Source organism: Oreochromis niloticus, linkage group LG3, assembly GCF_001858045.2.
Source record: "Oreochromis niloticus isolate F11D_XX linkage group LG3, O_niloticus_UMD_NMBU, whole genome shotgun sequence".
Classification (NCBI taxonomy): Eukaryota; Metazoa; Chordata; class Actinopteri; order Cichliformes; family Cichlidae; genus Oreochromis; species Oreochromis niloticus.
Genome location: NC_031967.2, coordinates 81395011 through 81420651, shown reverse-complemented (window position 1 = coordinate 81420651; position 25641 = coordinate 81395011). Strand labels below are relative to the sequence as shown.

The following is a 25641-nucleotide window of genomic DNA, read 5'->3' as shown; positions in this document are numbered from 1 at the left end:
TTCTGCTGCTAAGTTCTGCTATGTTATTGTATTTCTGCCAAGTATTATGTTTTCTTTACGTTATTGCAGTTCTGCTAAGTAATTACATTTTTGCTAAGTTCTTATGCTTCTGCAAAGTTATTACAATTTTTTGCAAAGGTTTTACAACTTCTGCAACTTTTCAGCTAGTTTCAGCTGACAGCTTCAGCTTTACAGCATCCACACTGCATTTTCGCAGGAAATGCAAATTTTTCTAGTTACACTAGTTTTAAGATTTAACCAAGGATTTGGGGTAATTACTTTTAGTATTAATTAACATAAATGTGTGGGAAACACTATCTACATAAACAATTTATTCAAACTTAAACATTTATTTTAATATCAATATAATTTTTTAAACTTAAATGCAGTAACTATTTCCCAAAGCATAAATACATTTCCACAATTGAGCTTCCATAGTTCCCAAACATATAAGCAGCAAATATGAGTCCGAGCTTACCGATAGCCCGTCTAACTCAGTCTTCCTCACAGTGGAAAGTGGATTGTGCTTGGTTTGCTGTCCTCTCAGTATGTCGCACTCGAGTCAAATGACTGCTGCATGCATTTTAAGGTCTACTAGGCACGCCCGCCCTTGATTGCTCTAATTCAACTCACCTGGCGGAGCAGTGCGCACCAGGCTGCGCTTAGCTGTAGATTGCACAAGGTCTAATCAGCGGCCACGCGCAAGCAGCAGCACAGAGCAGGTAGTGGGCAAGAGGAGGAAGAGAAGAGAAGAGTAACAGCCACACCTACTAGGTCAGCGCGACAGTACAACAAAACCACGTTTAAGCTCTAAGCACAAGTAGAAGCGCAAACACTTATCTTAGTCAGAAAGCAACGCGTCCTTGACTGATGGACCCTCTTTAACTTATCAACTATGCATTTAACAACTAAACTTGTATTGGATGTTGTGTTTGTGTTGGTGCTTAAAAATTATAGTATAGTTCATAGGCGTGTCACTATAAATGTTTGTTTAATGTATGTTTCCAAATTTGCAGTATTGATGGAGCACTTGAAGATGGGTCATTTGGGCGACTAGTAAACGATGAACACAGGACACCAAATTGCAGAATGAAGTTGATTGAAGCAGAAGGGAAGCCACATCTCTGCCTTTTTGCACTGAAGGAAATTGCGGCAGGAAGTGAAATTACTTATGACTATGGTGGGAAAGAATGGCCCTGGCGGAAAAAGGTGGGTCATTTAAAAAAAATTTTCCCCCTATGAATTGTTGTTTAAAACCTACATATCTAGATGTCACAATTAGGGCTGCAACTAACGATTATTTCAATAATCGATTAGTTGTCGATTAATCGATTAGTTGTTTCAGCCCTAGTCACAATATTTAAATGTCCTCTTGGTGGTATTCAATCTGGTTTAACTAAATCTTGAATTTGTATGACTTTCCCAAGTGATGATTGCAAGCTTATCTGTTTTGTGTCCCCTCCACAAGTGTGTTTTACTGAGTGGCCACACACTGGAGGTGAAACAGTGAAAGCATCAGTTTGAGCTCAGATGTCATTATGAGGCTGATGGACAGTGTCCTTGAAAACCTTGGGTTTTTCTGTGTCAGACATATACATGCACCTTTTACTCACAGTCACTTTAGCTTCTTAGTATTGTCTTACTTTGGCTTCACTTAACTAGGTAAGGGTTAATCACTCTGTTTCCTTGCAGTTAGGGTGAGAGTTAGAACTGTATTTAACTGAAGGTGAAACAGAAAATGCTTAACTATGTGTGTGTGTCTGACACAGACAAACTCAAGGTATGTGAGAACACTGTCCTGACATCTGAGCTCAAACTGAGTCTTTCACTGTTTCATCTCCAGTGTTTGGCATACTCAGAAAAACACACAGGTTGAGGGGACACTGGTTAGAAAAGACCACTCGTAGTGGATTAAATACATTTCCACTGTAGCTGCCAGATGTTTACAATATTTGTTCTACTTTTCATACCCAGCTAAAGATCGCAAGCATCCCTTCTGGTCAACAGTGTGTTGCAGAGCCTATTGCCCATGACGTGGAGCACCATGTGATCTCTACAGACTCATTCACAGGTGAGTCCCTGCTTGAGTAAGCACTACCTGTTAAACCCTGGGGTCTTGCAAAGCACTATGCCTCCTTGTCTTGTGTTCTCTTCTACAGACAGAGAATTAAGAGCAGAGTGTCAGTCATCTAGACCTACAGCAGACAACTCTGAGCACGAGGTTAGCATGGATTCATCTGTTTACTAAAGATTGTATCAATGTGTAGTTTGGTAAATAGTGTGGTTTGTAAAGATCATGTTTATCAATTGATTACAATTATACTGCATGTACAGTCTTTAAATCATTGTAAGTACAGGTAGTCATCATTTAACATTGCATTTCCCTCTCAACATCATTTGGGTGTTTTAAGGTTTGACTGAGAGTGTCCCTCTTGATCAGATGGACACTCTACCATTGATGCTTGTTCATCTTTGCATTTTTTTAGGTGCATTCTGTTGGAGGTCAGCGTGGCACTTCTTCTCTGAAAGAGTTAATTGGTGAAGTTGGTGTCCAGTATCAGGAGTTGTCACCCCAAGCGTTCTCAGAAGAACTTACCAGTGGTCAGTTTTGAGTAAATGTTGTTAACTTCTGGCAATGCATGACATGCCTGAAGGTTTGCTGCATGAAAAATGTGCCAGTATTGGGACATTTCTGATGATTCTATAGTGTCTTGATGGATATTTTGAGTAGAATTGTAACAGTCAGGGATGTGAATTGATTGCGTTATGCATAGATGTGTTTTTTTGACTTAACGAAAGTCAAGCACTGAATCTCCTTGTGTTCCCTTGTACAGAGAGCAAATCGAAAGAGGTGCCACAATCATCCAGAGCTGTGCCTAATGACTCTGCTTGTGAGGTGAGTTGAAATTGACCTTTGTTTTAAAATTGACCAATGGTTAGAAGTGTTATGGTGTTTACATGAAACTCCATTTTGAGTATTTTAGCAAACATCTGGCAGCGGTGGTGGAAATGTCCTCTATTTAGAACAGGAGGTCTTTTCTAACCACAGTGTCCCCTTAACAAGTGTGTTTTACTGAGTGGCCACACACTGGAGGTGAAACAGTGAAAGCATCAGTTTGAGCTCAGATGTCATTATGAGGCTGATGGACAGTGTCCTTGAAAACCTTGGGTTTTTCTGTGTCAGACATATACATGCACCTTTTACTCACAGTCACTTTAGCTTCTTAGTATTTTACTTTTGCTTCATCTAAATAGATTCCCCTCTCTCTAACTCACAAATCTCAGGAATTGAATAGATATGCTTCACTATTTTATCTAAAAAGTAACTCCTATCTCCCTTTCCATCTCTCCTGAAGGATTGGTAGAAAATATGTAAAACGGTCAAACATTATTTTTAATTCGTCATAAAATATTTGGGTAACAATGTTTTATGTTTCATTTCATGTTTTTAATTTTTTCCAGTGTACAATTCATAGGCTGGTATTTGAATCGGTGAAACTTGACAAATGCGGGATATGCCATTCACCTTTGACAGCTATCAGATGGCATGGTCTAAGATGCAAGCGTAAGTGTATTATTTATCTTGTGTTAATTAATGCATTTTTTTCACTATACCATAAGTTACCATGAGTCAGGTCTACATTTTCATATGTAAAGAATAAAAAAAATCACTTCAAAGTTTTATCAATTCAAACCATTGCAATGATACACAGTGTAATGGCAGATACTATCACATATCATGCATTTGAGTTTGTCTGCTTAGTGTGGCAGAGAACAGAGAGCATACTGTAATAATGTATATTGCCCTCTTACTCTTTGTTGATTAGACTGTTGAACTTTACAACTTTAAATCTTTGTTTCACTCTTTCAACATCAAGCTCATATAAGCTAAATAAGCTAACCGCGCGCAAGGCATGCCGGTCCGGGTCAAGGGTCACGACTACCCAGCGTGCATCGTAAACAGTAAACACGGCCGCGTGTGATAGCGATATTGAATATTTTCAGCGTCCTAAAGTCAATGTTTTAAAAGAATTTGGTACGAAACGGGGATACAGTGCTGCTGGGAAGAGAAAGAAAGAACTCGTGGCCCTCGCTTGGGCGTTTTCACTACAAAAAGCCCCTATAGTTTTAACAAAACAGCAGGAGCGGGAGGCTATGCTACCTTGGATATAAGTCTCTGCTCGAGATCGAGACTGACAGTTGTCAGATGACAATTCCAGATCCCTTAGAGCTGAGAGAAGGTTGGTACAATGAATCGACAGCTGCAAATAAACTTTCACTTTCAAAGCCTCATATCCGGAGCCATCAGCCTCTGTGGTGCCCGGAGACGCTCGTGCGGGGTTTGGCCACTGACGTCTGGCAACCCTGGCACAGCACTTCCCCGTAGGCCTATATCCATGGATGTATTAAAAGAACCAAGCCTATATCTGACGGAGAAGTATAATTCAGCCTTTACATCGTGGGTAGTGGTGTACTCTGACCCAGCCGCGCCGTGCATGCGTACTGACAATGCTGATTTAGCTTATTTGTGATGTTACAATGCAAAAACCACAGTTCCTGATTTGATCTGTTATATAAAGATAAAGCAAAATGCACAAATGTTTAATTATATTTAAGAGAGTATCAACATGTATGAAGTAAACTGCCCTCAAGTCTGTTTGTCATTCTGTAATTACACATATACACACAAACTTGGAAGATGATGTTTGATGATAATAAACCCTTTGAGTAAACATTGCATCAAACTTGCAAACTTCTTACAATGTCAATATAGGAAGCCCAATAAGGTACTGGGTCTGATTAATCCAGACCTATTCCAATAGATCAATCAGGCAATTTGCAATACAAATGGTTGATGGTGTCTCTACACATTTTCAATGACTTTTTAGTAGAAGTCCTTTTCATCTCAATCCTTATTAATTAATGTAGGATAAACATTTTAGCTTTTCTGTTTCTCATTAGATCATTCTGCCAGAAGTCTTTGAGCCAAGAATGCATTCTGAAACATGGCCTATGTGGCCCATAATGAGTAGTTTGGTCAGGTCAATTTAAGATAAGAGATAGATATATATAGATATATAGATAGATATAGATAGATAGATAGATATAGATATATAGATAGATATAGATAGATATAGATATATAGATAGATATAGATAGATATAGATATATAGATAGATATAGATATAGATATATATATATATAGATATAGATATATATATATAGATAGATATAGATATATATATATATAGATAGATATAGATATAGATATATATAGATAGATATAGATATAGATATATAGATAGATATAGATATATATATATATAGATAGATATAGATATATATATATATAGATAGATATAGATATATATATATATAGATAGATATAGATATATATATATAGATAGATATAGATATATATATATATAGATAGATATAGATATATATATATATAGATAGATAGATATAGATATATATATATATATAGATAGATATAGAGATATAGATAGATAGATAGATATAGAGATATAGATAGATAGATAGATATAGATAGATAGATAGATAGATAGATAGATAGATAGATATATATGTATATATATATACACATATATATATATATATATATATATATATATATATATATATATATATATATATATATATATATATATATATATATATATATGTATATGTGTATATATATACACATATATATGCTCCTGTCAGGCATCATATCGGCTAAGATGAACAGGCACATGGGTCAATACATGAGCGAGACACAGAAAGGGATTGGCAAGAATACCAGAGGCGCAAAACACCAGCTACTGGTAGACAGAACAGTCAGCCGAGACTGCAAGACCAGACTGACCAACCTGTGCACTGCCTGGATTGATTACAAGAAGGCCTATGACTCAATGCCCCACAGCTGGATACTGGAATGCCTAGAATTGTACAAGATCAACAGGACCCTAAGAGCCTTCATCAGGAACTCAATGGGAATGTGGCACACAACACTAGAGGCCAACTCCAAGCCCATAGCACAAGTCACCATCAAGTGCGGGATCTACCAAGGAGATGCTCTGTCCCCACTGCTGTTCTGCATAGGCCTGAACCCCCTCAGTGAGATCATTAACAAGACTGGCTACGGATACCGACTACGGAACGGAGCGGTTGTCAGCCACCTCCTGTACATGGATGACATCAAGCTGTATGCCAAGAGTGAACGAGACATCGATTCACTGATACACACTACCAGGCTATACAGCAATGACATTGGAATGTCATTCGGGCTGGAGAAGTGTAGTCGGATGGTAACAAAGAGAGGGAAGGTAGTCAGAACTGAGGGGATTGAACTACCAGAAGGCAACATTGCAGACATAGAGGACAGTTACAAGTACCTGGGGATCCCACAGGCGAATGGGAACCATGAAGAGGCCGCTAGGAAAGCTGCAACCACCAAGTACCTGCAGAGGGTCAGGCAAGTCCTGAGGAGTCAGCTGAACGGTAAGAACAAGATCCGGGCCATCAACACCTACGCCCTGCCCGTGATCAGGTACCCTGCTGGGGTAATAGGCTGGCCAAAGGAGGAGATAGAAGCCACTGACATCAAGACAAGAAAGCTCCTTACCATGCATGGAGGGTTTCACCCCAAGTCTAGCACCCTGAGGTTGTACGCTAAGCGGAAGGAAGGGGGCCGGGGACTGGTGAGTGTCAGCACCACAGTCCAGGATGAGACAAGAAACATCCACGAATACATCACGAAGATGGCCCCAACTGACAGTGTGCTCAGTGAATACCTCAGGCAGCAGAAACCCAAGAAAGAGGAGGAAGGCGAGGAACCATCATGGAAGGACAGGCCCCTGCACGGTATGTACCACCGGCAGATAGAGGAGGTGGCTGATATACAGAAATCCTACCAGTGGCTGGACAAAGCTGGACTGAAAGACAGCACAGAGGCACTAATCATGGCAGCACAAGAACAAGCTCTGAGTACAAGATCCATAGAGGCTGGGGTCTATCACACCAGGCAAGACCCCAGGTGCAGGCTGTGTAAAGATGCCCCAGAGACAATCCAGCACATAACAGCAGGGTGCAAGATGCTAGCAGGCAAGGCATACATGGAACGCCATAACCAAGTGGCCGGCATAGTGTACAGGAACATCTGTGCCGAGTATAACCTGGAAGTCCCGAGGTCAAAATGGGAGATGCCCCCAAGGGTGATGGAGAATGACCGAGCTAAGATCCTGTGGGACTTCCAGATGCAGACGGACAAAATGGTGGTGGCTAACCAACCGGACATAGTGGTGGTAGACAAACAGAAGAAGACGGCTGTAGTGATCGATGTAGCGGTTCCGAATGACAGCAATATCAGGAAGAAGGAACACGAGAAGCTGGAGAAATACCAAGGGCTCAGAGAAGAGCTCGAGAGGATGTGGAGGGTGAAGGTAACGGTGGTCCCCGTGGTAATCGGAGCACTAGGTGCGGTGACTCCCAAGCTAGGCGAGTGGCTCCAGCAGATCCCGGGAACAACATCGGAGATCTCTGTCCAGAAGAGCGCAGTCCTGGGAACAGCTAAGATACTGCGCAGGACCCTCAAGCTCCCAGGCCTCTGGTAGAGGACCCGAGCTTGAAGGATAAACCGCCCGCAGGGGCGTGCTGGGTGTTTTTTTTTTTTTTTTTTTTATATATATATATATGTGTGTATATATACACATATATATATATGTATATATGTGTATATATATATTGTGGAATTACAGGGATTATTTTACATAACCATCATCTTATCATTGCATTAATTATCATTTCATCAAAGTGTTTATTGAAGCTGCTGGCATTATGGTATAATTTATATTATAGGGGTTATCATAATCAAATATTAACATGTTTATTACAGGTGCAGTTATAACTACTTTAAAATGATTGAGTTAAATATATATATATCATAACTCATATGCTGAGTATATTGGTATAGTAAAATAGTAGCTGAGCAAAGGCCTGAATGTATTCAGCTTCTTGTGGTATTTGAGTTTGCTTAGTTACAGGTGACGGAAGGATGTCCAGCCCATGGTGACCTCAAAGGCCTTAGATCATCACCATATTCTTAAGAGTATGCCACAAGGAGGAACCTCTATGTTGCAGTTAATTCTTAAAATACATGAATGTTCTGTACATGCAAATTATGTGCTTGTAAACGCAAGAAGGGGCGTTACAATACCCTGATGTTATAAAAGCAATCTAGAGTGTATTTTGGGTAGAGATGTACAACTGTTTTGCAGTTTGCACCTCTCCACGCTGCGTGCATTCATTAAAATCAATTGTTTGAACCACCTCTTCTGGACCATCATTGTTTTACTCTCATCCTCAATTTCGAACCCGTAACATTTGGTGCATTGGCCGGTTGAGGGAGAAAAGTTGGAGGTTGAGACTGAGAGGGTCCAAGGTGCTCAAACAGGCAGACACGAGTCAGTGGTCGAAGTGAGTGGACATAAGCCGGCTTATTCAAAGGTAAGGCACTACCTGTTGAATTATTTCCAAACAGTGCTGAATTGGTTCTGACAAAATTGAAAGTCTACTCACTGAAAATTACTGGTAAAGGTCTGTTTTGGTTTTGGTGAAAATCTCATGAGAAGTTGAAGTTGAAGTAATGATAAGAAAAGAGTAAAAGTGAGTTAGAGTCTCACTAAAGGTACCGGGTTAAAGTCCCAAAGGAATAAGAATAAAGAGGATTTAGGATAAAGAGAATTTAGAATAATAGGTAATTGGTGAAGTTTGTGACATTAAAGTCTCAATTGAATATAAAGCCGGGCTTGGACACCGATATGGTGGGTTTGTGATTTTTGGGGTGTCTTCAAAATAATTAAATTGTATAGAGCGGGACTCTGGGAGTCTAACAAGTGCATTTCTCGGAGGTGACGCTCCAAATTTCCTGAGGACGCTCGGGATCTTCCTTGGATAGGGATAGTCCGACTTGGCCTTTCGTGGAGAACTTGGGAAACTCCAAATAGGCCACTGACTGGGTCAGTTTGCCGTCCGGGGCGGTGGTTTGCACTTTTTTGGTCAGTAGAAACCGGGTTTCGGGCGTCTACCTTTTAACTTAAAACTTCGGGGAAGCCTGGGATGTGGGGTGTCCACATAACGGGGCTTTTCGGGTTGAGTTGATTGATGCTTTTAAATTGTGTAGGGTCTTAGATATTTGACCACGGTCCGGGGCCGAGACTGGTTAAATTGATCACAAAAAACTCAGGGAGTTTGTCCCTTGGAGGGTTAATTTAAAAATTGTCTAAATTGTGTAGGTTTTGGAATGAGAAGCCTAAAATCTGTGCAGTTGTAATCATAGGACGTCTGTGTAAATATATTAAGAGACTTGTCTGAGTCTGTGAGTCAGGCTGGTATTATTTTTAGACTGTGTGTGTGTGTGTGAGAATGCAAATAAGGCAGCTGAGAGGTCAATAGAGTATGAGGAAGTTTATAGAGACTGCTAGACATTGCTGATGCATGTACGCTGGTTTTGTTTATTACAATATGTAAGTAAAGTTTTATTTCTTGCCATGACTGTATGACTTTTTGCGGGGTTTTGAGATAGGATACATAAACTGTTGATACTTAAGACCGTTACCGGGGTTCTGAGAACTGAAATTGAATTTGAGATAATTTAATTAATAAATATGTCTGTAAGCCATGTGTGTTTGGGGTGTCGAAGTAAGATGTTTTAGGATTTTAGATGGGTTTTGTTTCAGTTTGAGATAATATATACAGTTACATTTTCTGTGTGTGTGTTGTTGAGTGACAACATGCGCAGTTTAAATTGGGCGCTGTTCCTTCCTCTTTTTAGTTTCAAAACACAAAGGCTGTTAGATTAAAAATTACTGTGAGTAACGGTTTGACTTTTGATTAGGGAAATAATATGCTTACTTTTGGGTCTATGAAGATGAGAGGTTGAGTTTATTTTTCTGTTTAAAAACACATAAGTATATGCACTTAGTACACCCACTCAAGAAATGATTGTGTGATTGATGCTACAAAACTGACCTAAAGAATGGTGATGTGTGTGGAGAAGTCTTAGTTGTCCTGATGTGTGAAAGAGCGCTATTAAAATGTGTGTGAGTGAAATGAAGGCATATGGTTTTTTTAGTAGAATTACTGATTATTTGTAGATTGTGAAATTAAAAGGAAGTCTCTGCAGAAGCTGTAGAAACAGGAAACCGTGTGTGTGTGTGTGTGGGACAGGAAATGCATGCCCATAAAAAGGGAAGCTCATGGTGACAAGTGTGCACCCAGAGTAGAGAGAGAGAGTTAACTCTAGGCACATGAAGCAAATGAAGCCTTTAAGAAAAAATGAATATAATACTAATTATATGGTCAATACAGGTGGGCGTCTTTCAACTTTGCAACCTTGAGTTCAGCAGCAGAAAAGTAGATTAAAAGAATTGGGAAAATAAGCCAGTCTTTGGCTCGAAATTGTGCGGCTGGATCTCTCACTTTGTCCCTGAAGCGGAGAAGAAGTTCAAAGGACAGTTAATCGCCTGATGAAGACCGATAGAACATCGTGGACTTGAATACAGCAGGCAAACGGCAGTGCCACTGATCCAGTAACACTGATGACGACTGACGACCAGCAGCAGCATGTAAGTGTACTGTAACATGTACTGTGAAAATACAGGCTGGGCAGTTGAACAGTGGGATAAAGAATTGTGGAAGAGCACTACACATTGAGTGATATTTTGCCATGCTGGGACTTAATCTGAAAGAAAGACTGTAAAGAAACAGAGAAGAAACAGACTGTGTTTGCTGGAGCTTTGAAGCCCGAACAGGACATTGTGCAGAGAGGACCAGTGAGAGATGAAGCTGGACGAGTTTGACTGCGAGAATATAGGATATAATTGGATTGAAAATTGAAACCTGAACTCATGAATTGTTTAGGGATGTCCACCATAGCATAACAAAGAGGTAAACATTAGAAAAGGTAAGAATAATGAAAGAAATAATTGTTATTACCTTAATGAATAGAAAACACACATACAAATTGTTACATGTGAGATTATTTTTGAAATGAATCAGAAGTGAGATAGTTTGAATCTAAAGCTCAGTGGTGAAATGCATAAATTAAATATGAATATATAGGATGCAATGAAGAAACAGCTTACACGTAGTGTACATTAACATGAATACATCGCAAGGCAACGAAGAACTCAATGAATTAATTTAATGAAGAAGCAGTTTACACCCAATTAACATAAAATGCAGGGAAGAACACGCTTACATGCCTGGCATAATTGGTGTTTCTGACCAGAGACAGAGAAATGGGTTATTTAACCACTGGTGATAATAATAAAATGTCTTAGTTTTGTTATTTTCAGGAGTAAAGCAGACTTGGACCGGCTCTCCACATCCAGCAGTCGGAAGAAAGTTAGAGGTTAACATCTATGGATAAGTTAAGGCAAGTTTCTCGTTGAATTGTTCACAGCATGATGTGTCCAGGAACCTGAAAAGCAAGCCCCAGCTCCTGGCTGAAGACCAGGAGGGCGGTAATTTAAGGTGGGAAATCAAAATGTGGGTTAGTAACTCGGGGAAAAAGAAAACTGACTGCTTAACTGGAGAGTTGGGAAGAAGTCTGGGAGACTGTGAAGTCATAGATGCAAAATAACATATACCCATACACACACAAACAGAAAATGCATTAACCTTATAAAGACAAGCTCCTGAAGCTTAATGAACAGATATTGATTAAAAACCTGGCTAAGAACATAAGCATATGCAATGAAGATCTGCTTGCTGCTTGTATGAGTGAGAGAATGGTGTGAATGGTTCATAAAATAGATGGAAAAACAAAAGAAAAGTGTCTATAAGAGTGACTCAGGAGTGCTCTTGCACTGATTGATCAAAACAAGTGATTAGTATAGAAAGAAAATGAAAATAATTCAATAATGTGATAAAGTTTAAACATGTATTTCTTTTGCCAAGTTAAATTGTTGAGATATGGCTGAGTATGGAAAAGTTTGAGAGCTTGTGTGAATGTGGACAGAGGAGCTTGCTGTGTGGGTGTGATTGAGGCCTTAAAGGAGGGGTAGATTGTTCAGAGGTGCAAATTTGATTAGGAGGTTTATAAATTAGTGTTGACACATTGTTGTAAGATCTTAGGCTGAATCTGAGTATGGTAAAGTGCCTAAAGGGGGATATTGTTGTGTACGAAACGGTGCAGCTTTTGGCGAGGTTTTCAGTGTGTCGAACGGGTGAAATTTCAGATTGTTGAAGATTTTTGAGGTTGTTGTTTTATTTTTAATAGAGGGAGTTTTGATAAACATGGACATGTCTAAAAGGGCCCATAGTTTTTATAACAGTGCACTTAGAAAAACCTGTCAGGTGATTTTGTTTTGTGTTTTGATGAGCTAATAATCAGCTCTCTTTTTCTCATTTTTGTTCTAAGCAGGCCTGCAAAAGAGTGGATAACAGCGCTGAAAATTCTCGGTGACCTTCTCCAGATTACAATAGGCAAAGGAGAAGGCTAACTCTCTGTCTAAAAGGATTGCCGCGAGCGAATCCAGTCCAAAAGCAGAAAGAACTATTTTCTTAAAAACAAAGTAAAACAAATAAATGAGTTGATGTTGCTGAGAGTGAAGACTGAATATTTGCGAGATAGTCTCCACTGTCAGCAATACCTGATGGTAATGCGTGTGAGTGAATGTGTGTAAATGGATGGTGACTGGACGGACCAGGCAGACCATAGGTTGGACCGACTGGACACTGACAAAAGACTGGACTAAGGTTGGACACATGACTGATAATTGTTCTGTTTTAACTTTTGTTTTATAACACAGGTTGGATCATAAGTGAGGATAAACTGAGTATAAAAGGTGATGTTCTGGTTAACACACAGGTTTTTGTTTCTAGGACGTTTCAAGGATCCAGGCTGTAGATGGAGCCAAGAAAGGATTGGACATAATGATTAATTTGATTTCATTCCTTAAACACAGGTTTGAAGGGCCGGAGCATGAATATCTAATATGATAGGACTAACCTTTTTCTTTTAATTTCCTAAGCTTGAGTGCAGGATTTTGAGTTTGTAACACATGAGATGTGTCACAAAAAGGGGGGTGTTAATATATGCGATTAGCTACATGAAAGGTGCTCTTTTAGGGTTACTAAGCAAATGTCTACGTGACCTTTCTGAGTTCTGAGAATAACTCTGTTAAGTTGACAGGAAACACGTCGAGACAGCAATATAGGGCAAATATGTTTGAGCTTGTAATTAAATGTGGGGCTTGAAAAGAGGAAGCAAATTTGGTACAGGACGTACTTGAGATGATCAGACGAGAGAAAGGAGAAGAACAGAGCACAAATACACCGAGTTGTTTATATTACAAAGAAGATCAAAAGCTTGTTAGACACAGGTTATAATGGAAGCATAAAAGGGATGAGAGGAACTTTACATAACATAGAAATCCTGCAACAATTCGTAAATTGCCCAAACACAGTGTTCAGACCGGATATGCGCTACCCGTTAAAGGGGGCGAAGAAATCAGGCCTAAGTTTGAAAAATGAAATGGGCTAACTCGATAGAGGATGTTTCCAAAGGTAGAGAAAATAATGTAGGACCTTTTACCAGGAGAAAGCTAATTGTATCTTTTACACTTTACAGTGTGCATTGAGGGAAGTCAGGAATAGTTTAAACTAAGATTGAGAAAGTAAATGGGGTGAAAGGGGGTGTAGCTTCAGGGCAGTTCACAGCCTGGCGTAAACGCAAGGTGCTGTCACACAGCTTAAGTTATTTGGTTGATTTATTTTATGACAAAATAATAAGGAAATATTAAAATATACAACACGTTGAGAAGATCTCTTATGTTATATTTTAGTGTTTAACATGGAAGATGCCTCTCTGGAGCTTCTCTCCTGATGCTACTCCACCAAAAGAAGCTTATTTATAGAGACTATGTCAGCTCCCAAACAGACAACAACAAACCAAGACTAGCAAAAACAATCTGAATATAAATAATAATAAATAAAGAACAATACAGAATCCAAATCTGAACCAAAGAACAAAATAGTGAAATGTGGATTATTGGGTTTTTCTCTGTATATATGAAGTATTTGTAATGTGTATCTGCTAATGAAGGCTTGTAGAGGCCAGTTTATACTCACAAACAAGTGCTCAGCCAGACTGAAAAAACAGGAAGCTTTAGTGCACAAGGCATATTAATAAATATAGACACAAAAAGAGGAACTCCCCATATAAACAACGTTCAAAATGTGTGAAGTATAAAGTACCGAAATAACACTATATAAGTCACAGTTGATGATTCTAATGTTAGAGAGCTCTTGCAATTGGCGTCTGAGCTGTGCAGAGGTCTCTCTTAAGACAGGTACTTATGTAGGTTAGCATGAGGTTGAGTCCAACAGAAGCAAGGCACCCTAAATGTGCACAGCATGCAGCAGGGGTGGCCAAAATAATATAGGAAACAGATAATCTGCCTTAGGATGACTGTATTAATAACGTGTTGTACAGTATTATTTTATGTTTGTCATAACAGTGATGTCTCTATTTACAGGTTGAGTTAATTTTATACACAATGCATAACTGTGCTTGTTTAGAGTTGATGTTCTATCCAAGAGGGTTTTAAGCTTCACTGGTGAGAGTGTCCAGATGATACATGTTGAGGGATGATGAGAACATAGCAGGTGAATTGCATGCACGCTTACAAACACACATGATTTAAATATAGGCCAGGCCAAAGGCCTGGACTTGATGCAGCTTTCAACTTTACAGCTCCTAACTTGCAGGAATGGCGTGGAGTGTAATGAATGAATGCAAAACATGCTTACGGACACAAACATGATATGAGTTTATTTTACAGGGTAAAGGTGGACCACAGGTTGCTTTGTTTCTGCTTAGCAACTACTGAGGTAAAAGGTGTTAAAGATAAATATGCAATAAGTGAACAGGAAATGTGTAAGGGTGAGCCGGGTGAAACAAAATGTTGTAGATAATGGAAACTTGTCTAACGGGCATTAACAGTAACCCTTGCATGTTATGTATATGCTTGAGGCCAAAAGAGGCGTAAATCCAGATAGAAAATTTTGAAGTGTGCTTTTTAGCGGAGATTTAGGCTGACATGGGGATGGTGTGCATTTTACTTGGGTTGTGTTTAATAAGACTAAAAGCGTTGCTCACACACATAAAGAGTATTGAGATTGAATAAAGTTAATATAATGGATAGAGCCCAGAACATGATAATATATAAGTGAAATCAAATGCAATGTGTGATTTCACTTTTATTGGGAAAATAATTAGCCAAGAAATGTGTATTGAACTCTCCACATACTTTGAAACTGCGCAACTTTGAGTGGGCAATGTAATGAAGCAACTGTTACATATTTGCACTAAACTAGCCAACATAGACTCACCACAAAATGATGTAGGATGTTGCCCTGCAGCGGGGGCAGAAAATCATTTGCAAACCAGGGATCTTATGTTGATTATCATATTCTTACTTATGTACACACACACACACAGAAGGGAAAAATTTCAAAACAAAACAAAAAACAACTTCGCTTAACCTGTCAAGCACAGGAGTAAAATAAAAATCTTTTTGGGCTTTGTTAAAATTTCTTTAGTAAAAGTGTAAAAGGCCAAACCTAGGAAGTTCGGCAAACAGGAAAGTTCCTTGAGTATCAGGAGTTAATAGTCAGGAAACATTTCTCACATTAACGCCTTATATCTGACAAATCATTGATTCATAGATGCAGATAGACACACAAGTGCACATACATCCAGATGTGCATTTAGACATTAAAAGTGTAGAGGCATGTACACACAGATTGGCAAACCGGTACAGAGTCTAGCTGAAGAGCTTAACAAAGTAGACGTGGGAGTAGGGTTTGTGATTTTGCCTGATATGATATTGTGAACCAACTTTGAATAATGACAGGAACCTTAGATGAACAAAGTAGGTTAGTAAGGTGTAGCAGAGAAAGGTTGTTTGTTTTCTATCCCTTACAGGAGAAGATTTCCACTAGAGAAGGACCCAGAAAAGGAGCGGAGATTACCTAAGCATGAAGTGTTGTCAAGTGGGGGCTGGTGTTTTATTGCTGGACCACCTAGAGGACATGAGGTTGTTGTCGGATTTGCTGAGTCAGGGGGCGGCTAGAGAGGGTCAGAGCGAAGGTAGTGGACCTGGGAATGGTGTAGTGACGTCTTTGGAAGACGTCAAAAGGGGGAATTGTGGAATTACAGGGATTATTTTACATAACCATCATCTTATCATTGCATTAATTATCATTTCATCAAAGTGTTTATTGAAGCTGCTGGCATTATGGTATAATTTATATTATAGGGGTTATCATAATCAAATATTAACATGTTTATTACAGGTGCAGTTATAACTACTTTAAAATGATTGAGTTAAATATATATATATCATAACTCATATGCTGAGTATATTGGTATAGTAAAATAGTAGCTGAGCAAAGGCCTGAATGTATTCAGCTTCTTGTGGTATTTGAGTTTGCTTAGTTACAGGTGACGGAAGGATGTCCAGCCCATGGTGACCTCAAAGGCCTTAGATCATCACCATATTCTTAAGAGTATGCCACAAGGAGGAACCTCTATGTTGCAGTTAATTCTTAAAATACATGAATGTTCTGTACATGCAAATTATGTGCTTGTAAACGCAAGAAGGGGCGTTACAATACCCTGATGTTATAAAAGCAATCTAGAGTGTATTTTGGGTAGAGATGTACAACTGTTTTGCAGTTTGCACCTCTCCACGCTGCGTGCATTCATTAAAATCAATTGTTTGAACCACCTCTTCTGGACCATCATTGTTTTACTCTCATCCTCAATTTCGAACCCGTAACAATATATATATATATATATATGTATATATGTGTGTGTGTGTGTATATATATATATATGTGTATGTTTACTAATTAGTCTGTTTTTAAAATAACAATGTTTTATATCTCAAATCTGATGAAAAAAATTGATTATTAGGATGATGCAGTATATCATATTCATAAGTTTAAAATGTGTCTTAAACTTTAAAAAAAATCTGCTTTTTATTCTGAATTATGCGTTGGTTTTAAATTCACTTTATGCTTGTTTATATTTAGTGGTCTTAGTGAATATAATTTGTGATGTGTGGGATCGCTACTTTTTAAATTATAACTTAATGAATCATCGGTTGTTGTCTAATGCTGTGGTTTCTTTGTATTTGTAGAATGCCGTTGTGTGTGGCATAAGATCTCCCTCCAGACATCTTCAGAAGACTGGGATATGTCCGACGTAAGTGTACAGTGAAATTCAACCTGGAAAGACTCAGATACGGAGAAAGAATTAGACATGCTTTATTGAACATTAAATATTTGGCGGTCAGATCCCGGCGGGAAAACTGTTGATAAAAGCATTGCTGATTGAAGTAGGAGGTCTTCCCCCGGGGTCTGGACACTGGTGGTGGTATGGAGGCAGGGGGCAAGCATGGGGGTGCAGGGGTGGTGGAGGGATGCGAAAACGCTGAGAGGCCGAGCTATGGGTGAAAGAGCTTAAATGCCCGGATGCTGAATGGAGGCGTAGGTGCGAGGGAGCTCCGGGTTGGCTGCGCCGGAGTGAGCAGCTGAAGGGAGTTGAGATGATGATGATGATGATGATGGAGACGATGTGCAGGTGTGTCTCCCAGGTTGAATTTACGCAGGCTTCATTATAATATAGTTAATATTGACGTAGATGCAGTTCGTGAAGATTGCCACATGTTGCTTGCTCTTCCTTTTTCTTTCATCACAAAATTATAAGGATAATCAGTTTTGTAAGTGTTGTCTCAGATAGAGAACTGAAAGCAGAGAGATTTTGGACTGGATAGAGTGTAGAAGTTATGTGAGAGAGGCCAGAAATAAATAAACACATTGTAAAAATATTACTTAGATTTTATTATAATCCTTTGTAAAAAAACAAACAAACAACAGTTTCATACAATCTAGTCTCAAAGGTTTTACAAATTTTGCTCTGTGGGGATCATTGTGGGAGGGGCTCTGGGACCAGGTTAGGGCTGGTGTCTTAGTTTTTTTGTTTTGTGTTTGTTTTTTTTTGTTAATGTCATTGTTCAAAAAATATAAATTGGATATTAGAAATGGGACAAATATCAAAAAAGTACTGAATCGATCACAGATTGCAAATTGATCAAGCAGAATCAAAATACTTGCACAAAATACATATCTGCTGCACATTTTCTTCTTTAAATTAGGAGGTATTTCTTAGTACTTTTAAGACATCTAGAGACTTTGGTTTACGTCCCGAGCTCTGTGACGTGAACAATTTAGCATTTATCCTTCCCATGTTTATTTCTGTTATTTAATCTATGCTGCATTTACGAACAGGGTGATGTCTCATCTGATGAAGAATACATCCCAAATTCTGCATCAGATTCAGAAAGCTCAGGAACAGAGTTGTCTATTGAGTTACCTGGACCATCAAAAAACTCCCATGCTGCTAGCATGCCTGATTTATGCGTTACTTTTGCTGAAAAAGAACGGACCATGGATGTTAAGAACAACTTTGAGCACATTTTGAATGATCTTGAAACTACTGATGATCTTCATCCCGACCAAGAACCAGACAGCTCAGAGTCATGCCAGCAGAAAACAAAAGATGCATGTAGCGAAAAGAGTACTGTGGATATTAGCCAAAATGAATCCCCAACCAAGTCAACAAAATTAATCAAAAGCACAGTCAATTTTTGTTTTGTGTGTGGAAAACCTCAAACAAAATTTGCACGTCATCTGGAGACGCATGTAAATGAAAATGCTGAAGTCGCCCAGGTGCTTCAGTTACCCAAATCATCAAAGGACAGAAAAGTTCATCTTGAAAGGTTACGAAACCTTGGTAACTTCAAGCACAACTCTGCTGTTAAAACCACAGGATCAGGTTGTCTTAAAGTGAAAAGGATCTCAAAAAAGAGCAGCAGCAGCGCTGAGACATACGAGTACTGCTTATACTGTAAGGGTATGATATCCAGAAAAGAAGTTTCTCGGCATATGAAAAGATGTGCTTTAAGACCAGAGAATAATGCTGAAGAGAAGCTGAAAGATAGAGTCTTTGGTATAGCATCTACTCGATCCACAATGTCTCAGCCAATTTCAAGTGAACTCTACTCAGTACTGGGCAAGATGATGGGGTGGGTGCAGTTTTCTCTGTGGTGGGGTCAGGTGGACTGTCCCGGGCTCTGTGGGGCCGGGCGGCGCTGCTGCACTGGGCCCCGGTCTGGATGGGCCTGGGCCCCCCCTTTCCCTGGCGGGTTGCAGAGTATGGGGGTGCCTACTGGGGTCAGCGGGGGAGCTGACCCAGGGAGGGGTCACTTGCCCCTCCCTTCCTTCCCTCCCCATCTCCAGCTGCCTCCCTCTTCCCGCTCCACCACAATCACCCACACATGCAGGGCCTTGGGGTAGGGGTGTGTCACCAGGGTGTAGAGGAGACATCCCCCCCCCCCTCTGCCCCCTTCTTGCTGCCTCTGCCTCAATTTTATCCCACAACTTAGACATTCACATTACTCACACTCTCATTACACATACATATAGGATCTTGGGGGTGGGCACGCTACACGGATTCCAATCACCACCAGGGTGTACACCTCACCCCTGGCGTCGCTGCCCACCTCTCAATTTTAAATACACGTAGACATTGAGGGCTAGCAGGAGGGGCTATACGCTTACCTGCTGCTCTGGCAGGTAGCTCCATGCCCTCCTGGGTTTTAAATGCACCTTAGAACACACATACATCAACACTACATATGAGCGGGTGGAGGGAGGTTTGGAGTCTTCCTACACCCCCGTTCTCTGCGGCCTGCTGGAGCGGGGGGGCTAGGAGGAGGAGTTGGCCGTCCGACTGGGGTCTGGAATGTGGGGCCTCCCTGCTGCTGCGGAGTCGGGGCGGTCTGCTTCTCCCCACCGCAGGGAAAAGGGTAACACCACCTGGGTCTGGGCGCAGTTTCCCCCTCCAGGGGCAAGGGTACCTAGACTCGGGGCCTAGAGTATGCTTGGGGAGTGTGATTGTGTGTACAGTGTCTCTCTATGTCTGTCTCCACGTTGGGTGAGTGTTGAGAGCATGAGGGTGGGAATGGATGTTTGTATCTGTGTGTGCCTGTTTGTCTGTGTCTATATGTCAGGTCGGGTATCAGACGCCACCTCTCTGGGCACATCTCAGGCCCTCCAAGGTTTGGAGGCCCATCTCCCCCACCACTTCCCCTGCCGGTGGCAGACGCCCTCAGACATCGGTGCGTTGGTGGTTCTTTGTGTCCGGGGGTGGGCGCCCGGGTACCCACCGGCTCACTCCTTGGCGGCTGCTTATCGGGGCATGGAGCCTGGGGCTCGCTCGGGCCACTTCGGGGATGGGGTGCCCTCGGCCTCTCGGCCCGGGGCTCGGTCACTCAGGCACAGCTGGCTGCCGGCGGAGCTCACGGGCACGTCACTGCAACCCCCCCTGGCTTCTGCTCCGCGGCTGCTGAGTGACCCCTCATCTGGGACTCTCCTCAGCTCTTTCTGGGATAGTGGCGCGGCTGCCCCTCTGTTGGTCTTCCTTGGTCTTTTGTGTTCTGGGGGCCTCTGGATGTCTGGAGTTTTGATCTCCTCCATACCTGCTTCATGCCCTGGAGGACGGGGCAGTGGCCCCCCACACCCTCTAGCAGATCATTACATGAAGGAACCTTTTAAAAACAAGCGCGTTCATGTTCACAGGTGTACACACGGGTGATCACACACACAAACTACACCCTTTTGGGCTCCTACCTCAAAGCACACTGTGCGCTGTCGATCTCACGTGCTGCACCATAATGATTAATATTTAGTATTTACTGTCATATTCCCATATATCATTGTGATCTTGTTTATTACTCTCGTCTTCTTCTGCTTGCTTTCTTTTTTCTTTCTCAACAGGTGATCCAGGTGATCGATATATGTATTTTTTTGTCTGCTTATTCTGTTGGATTTTGTTTTTTGCCCTTTTTCCCCGTCCCTCTTCTCAGGTTTTTTTTTTTTCTTTCCCTCTTTCTTTCTCCCCTTTCTTTCCACCAGTCAAGTCTGTCCCGTATTCAGCAAGTGAAAATAAAATAAACAATAAAAGGTGAATCAGATGGACCATTACGGCAAGGCTGGGATGGTCCATTTGGTAAAGTAAATCCGTTGGGCATCTTTCTTCGCCTTTAGACAATAATTCTGATGGCAAAAGAACCAAACGGGACAGGCAAAAAAAAAAAAAAAAAAAAAAAAGTACTGGGCAAGATGCACAAGGATTATGTGTCTAGTGCAATAAGGAATGATCATTATATTATGCAGTTGGCTCAGTCTCTTTTTAATAAGCATGGAAGTGACAGATCAAAGCATGAGTATATAAGACAGAAAGTAAGGGAACTTGGGAGATTACTTGTGACTTTGCGTCACACAACAAGAATCCATAATATGGAAGAGGCAATAAAACCAGCCAACTTCTTTATTCTTACTAATGCTGTCAAGAGAGTTTCAGGTTTTGATACTGAAACCTGCACATTCAAAGCCCCAAGTTTGGCCCTGAAGCTTGGACATTCTCTCAGAAAAATAAGTGATATTATCATGTGTCGTGCTCTCATGGAAGAGGATCAAGAGGCGATCGATTCAATCAGGAGGTTTCACACACTTCATGAAACAAAGTGGTCTGAATTAGTTTCCCATTCAGCCTTATCAAACCTGAGTGAGGCAAAATACAACAAGGTCGACAGCCTTCCACTGACCAGAGATGTTCAGAAGCTGCAGTTATATCTTGGTCAGCAAGTGGAATCGGCTAGGGAGAAACTAGGTGATAACCCAACAGCAGGAACTTATGCAGCACTAGCAAAGGTGATCCTTTGTCAAGTGATTTTGTTCAATAGGAGGAGGGAAGGTGAAGTAGCACGTATGACTGTCAAAAATTTTGAAGATCGTGACATGTCCAAACTAAACGATGACATCAGCTCTGGGCTTACAGAAGTTGAGAAAAGGCTTTGCCAACAGTTTGCCAGAGTGGAACTGAAGGGGAAAAAAGGACGAAAGGTGGCTGTGATCCCGACTTCTGATATGACCGATAACCTGTCACTCCTCGTTAGTAAGAGGAAAGAGTGCGGGGTATCTGAAAACAATATGTACCTTTTCGCCATTCCTTGTAGTGATGGTCACTACAGAGGGCAGTTTGGTCAGTTTGCAGATGCTTGCGGAGCTGAACATCCTCAGAACCTCAGATCAACTAACCTTCGCAAACAGATTGCCACAATAAGCCAAGTCATGAACTTGAAAGATAATGAACTAGACCAGCTGGCCGATTTCCTCGGCCATGACATCAGGGTCCATAGAGAATACTATCGACTGCCCCAATCAACAATTCAGCTGGCTAAGATCTCCAAGTTGCTCATGGCCATGGAGAAGGGAAGTGTGAAGGATATTCAAGGAAAAACTCTGGATGAAATTGGTGGTATGCATGGTTTATATGTTGTTAAATCGGCTTGGTGTTTGTGAATATGGTTGGTCTAATAACATTTTTTCAATTTTATAGATGACATAGATGGGATGGCTACTGGATCACAGCAACTCCCTGATGCTTCCACATTGCGAGGTACTGAAATTATTGTATTCTGTGTTATAGACTTTGCAGTTGTATTGATAAAATATTTAAAATTTACATTTTTATATATTTAGATAATGTTATTGCAGTTCTGTTTGTACTTTGCTGTGTAGTTAATACCATTTACAATGAGGAAAGTAAGTATTTGCTATTTTGCAAGTTCTCCCACTTAGAAATCATGGAGGGATCTGAAATTTTCAGCGTTGGTACATGTCCACTGTGAGAGACAGAATCTAAAAGAAAATTCCGGAAATCACAATGTATGATTTCATTAAAATATTTTTGTATATTACTGCTTAAAATAAGTATTTGAACACTTGCTTATCATGCAGATTTCTGACCCTCAAAGACCTGTTATTCTGCTTTTAAACAGTCCAACTACACTCTGCTCATGATTCTAATTTAGCAGCACCTGTTTGATGCCGTTAGCTTTCATAAAGACACATGTGCACCCCACAATCTGTCAAAAGTGTTGCAACAACATGAGTAAAACCAAAGAGCTGTCCAACGACACAAGAGACAAAACTTTAGACCTTCACAAAGCTGGAAAGGGCTCCAGAGCCACTGCCAAGCAGCTCGGTGCGCGACAGTGCGCGTGCACGCATGTGCGTGTGTGCGATGGAGCGCGTGCAGGTGACTGTGCGTACCCTCTGCAAGACTCCTGCAGGCGCCCCTGAATGGAAGAGGCTAATGTCTTCCTCGGACTGGAGCCCCACGTAAGATCTCAGCTCGTGGGGTGTCAGTGATGCTAAGAAAGGTGAAGAATCAGCCCAGAACTACACGGGACGAGCTGGTCAATGACCTGAAGAGAGCTGGGACCACCGTTGGCAAGGCTACTATCAGTAATACACTGAGACGTCATGGTTTAAAATCATTCATCACACTGAAGGTTCCCCTTCTTAAGCCAACCCATGTCCAGGCCCGTCTGAAGTTTGCCAGGGACCATCTGGATGATCCAGAGTCATGGGAGAAAGTCCTGTGGTCAGATGAGACCAAAATAAAACTTTTTGGTCTAAACTCCATTGTTGGGGTTTGGAGGAAGAAGAAGGATGAGTCTCATCCCAATAATACCATCCTACAGTGAAGCATGAGGGTGGAAACATCATGCTCTGGGCTGTTTTTCTGCACAGGGGACAGGACCACTGCACTGTATTAAGGAGAAGATAAACGGGGACATGGATTGTGAGATTTTGGGCCAAAACGTCCTTCCCTCAGTCAGAGCATTGAAGATGGGTTCTGGCTGGGTCTTTCAACAAGACAAAGACCTGAAGCACTCAGCCAGGAAAACCAAGGAGTGGCTCCGTAAGAGGCATTTCAAGGTTCTGGACTGGCCTCACTAGTCTCCAGACCTCAGTCCAATAGAAAATCTGTGGATGGAGTTAAAAGTCTGTGTTGGCCCAAAACATGACAGATCTACAGAAGATCTGTGTGGAGGAGTGGGTCAAAAGACCTTCTGCAATGTGTGCAAACCTGGTGAAGAACTACAGGAACTGTTTGGCCGCTGTAATTGTTAACAAAGGCAATATTAATATAGTTTGACTCAAGTGTTCAAATACTTATTTTACAAAGAAATATACAAAAAACTTGGTATAAAATCATACAATGTGATTTCCGGAATTTTCTTTTAGATTATGTCTCTCACAGTGGACATGTACCTATGATGAAAATTTCAGACCCCTCCATGATTTCTAAGTGGGAGAACTCGCAAAATAGCAGGGTGTTCAAATACTTACTTTCCTCACTGTATGTATTATATTTTTATATTTTTATATTTTTATATATATATAATTTTTTTTTTTTTTTTTTTTTTTTTTTGCTAGAAAAATCTATCAATGACAATGAAGAAATATTAACTTCTGTGACCTCTGATTTGCCTCACTTCTCCGAGACTGCAGCTCAAGGTACATTTTCAATGCTGTACTCAAAGTTTGCCCAACATATCTTATGTAATGAGCTGGGATCTGTGAGTTAGTCCTGTTCAGAGACAAATCCAGTGAAATGTGCAGTAACGTATTTTAACAGCGCACATCACGTATGATAACGATGCTCTCTTGTTTCATTAATGCCACTTGCATCTCTGTTTTTCATTGCATTAAAAATGAAATCAGACTTTACTATTAACACTACTATGCTGATTACGATAACCTGGGATTGTGTATAGAACAATATTACTAACCATCAGTACATTTTTACATGGTCAATTGTTAGTTGTTCCATTCCTAATTGTGACACTAATGCTTTATGACTAGTATTTTGATGCTTCATCAGTTTTGGTCAAGCAAGATTTGGCCTGTGCAAAATCTACATCATTTCCCAGTAAACTTATTACCCAAGGTATTGTTGACTTCATCCAGTTCAGCAGCATTGCCATGTGTATAGTTAGTATAATAGAACTGGCTGTCACTGTCCCCTCTGTGCCCATGGTGTTTGATTGGTAGGCAGAAAGCCTCTTTAAGCCCATACATTTATACTGTGCAATATTTTTTAGATGACCAGGGGAATGATGCCTGTGTGACTTCTGGTTCACCTCCTGTCCCTGACTCAGTTACTAAAGGTATGATATAAATCAGATGCCATGTCCATCACTAGGCACTATGTGCAGTCAACACCAACATCATGTGGTTAGACATTATATAACATATAAAGAAGCTGAATGTATTTTGTGTTTACCAAGCAGTGTGATGAACTATCATGTTAATGAAAACAATCAAACTTTAAATTTTATCAGGTCTACAGTCTATGTATTATCACACACAATTTGTTTAGACAAGTACCAGCTTGTTTTCACAGTTTTGAACACCATCTCTACCTACAAGTGCATCTCACATGATCTTTTTAAACTTCAAATTTGTTTTGTTTTATTGAACAGGTTTACGTGTTTCATCAAGGCGGTGTGTGAAGAGACCATGGTCTGAAGAGGAGATAGGAGCGGTGATGAAACATATGAAGCCTTTTATTGAAAACGGTATCACTGTCACCAACCAGCAGTGTCTGAAGTGCAAAGAAAAGGAACAACCTATCTTGGAGACGAG

At 40.6% G+C, this 25641-nt stretch overlaps 2 protein-coding genes across 4 annotated transcripts in view; both read left to right on the top strand.

The window, feature by feature from the left end:
• Window positions 1-829: 829 nt before the first annotated feature.
• Window positions 830-20001, top strand: LOC112846029 (uncharacterized). Its single transcript, XM_025905252.1, has 9 exons — window positions 830-1209; window positions 1975-2071; window positions 2160-2221; window positions 2487-2601; window positions 2835-2896; window positions 3463-3565; window positions 17217-17281; window positions 18367-19163; window positions 19986-20001. Exons 1-9 carry the CDS (start codon window positions 1090-1092, stop codon window positions 19999-20001), a joined length of 1437 nt encoding a protein of 478 aa, XP_025761037.1. The 5' UTR covers window positions 830-1089.
• A 2063-nt stretch (window positions 20002-22064) lies between these two features.
• Window positions 22065-25641, top strand: part of LOC109199804 (uncharacterized) — a 3716-nt gene continuing 139 nt past the window's right edge. The window contains exons 1-5 of one of the 3 annotated variants that reach the window (XR_002060107.2): window positions 22065-22459; window positions 22541-22600; window positions 24498-24510; window positions 25098-25163; window positions 25479-25641. The exon at window positions 25479-25641 is cut by the window's right edge and continues 139 nt beyond it. Coding sequence is in view for 2 of the 3 variants with exons in the window: in XM_019355139.2 (XP_019210684.2) it covers window positions 22069-22459; window positions 22541-22600; window positions 25098-25163; window positions 25479-25641 (680 nt within the window). In the remaining variant the exon portion in view is untranslated. Of the gene's footprint in view, window positions 22460-22540; window positions 22601-23739; window positions 23925-24497; window positions 24511-25097; window positions 25164-25478 lie in introns of those variants that run through there. The other 2 variants (XM_019355139.2, XM_025905460.1) reach the window with 2 other exon arrangements.

Bases quoted from the DNA above. Each gene is read 5' to 3' on its own strand.
- LOC112846029 (XM_025905252.1), top strand. From the start codon at position 1,090: ATGAAGTTGATTGAAGCAGAAGGGAAGCCACATCTCTGCCTTTTTGCA. The intron at 2,222-2,486 runs GTTAGCATGGAT...GCATTTTTTTAG, and splicing joins CAGACAACTCTGAGCACGAG to GTGCATTCTGTTGGAGGTCA. The intron at 2,602-2,834 runs GTCAGTTTTGAG...TCCCTTGTACAG, and splicing joins CTCAGAAGAACTTACCAGTG to AGAGCAAATCGAAAGAGGTG.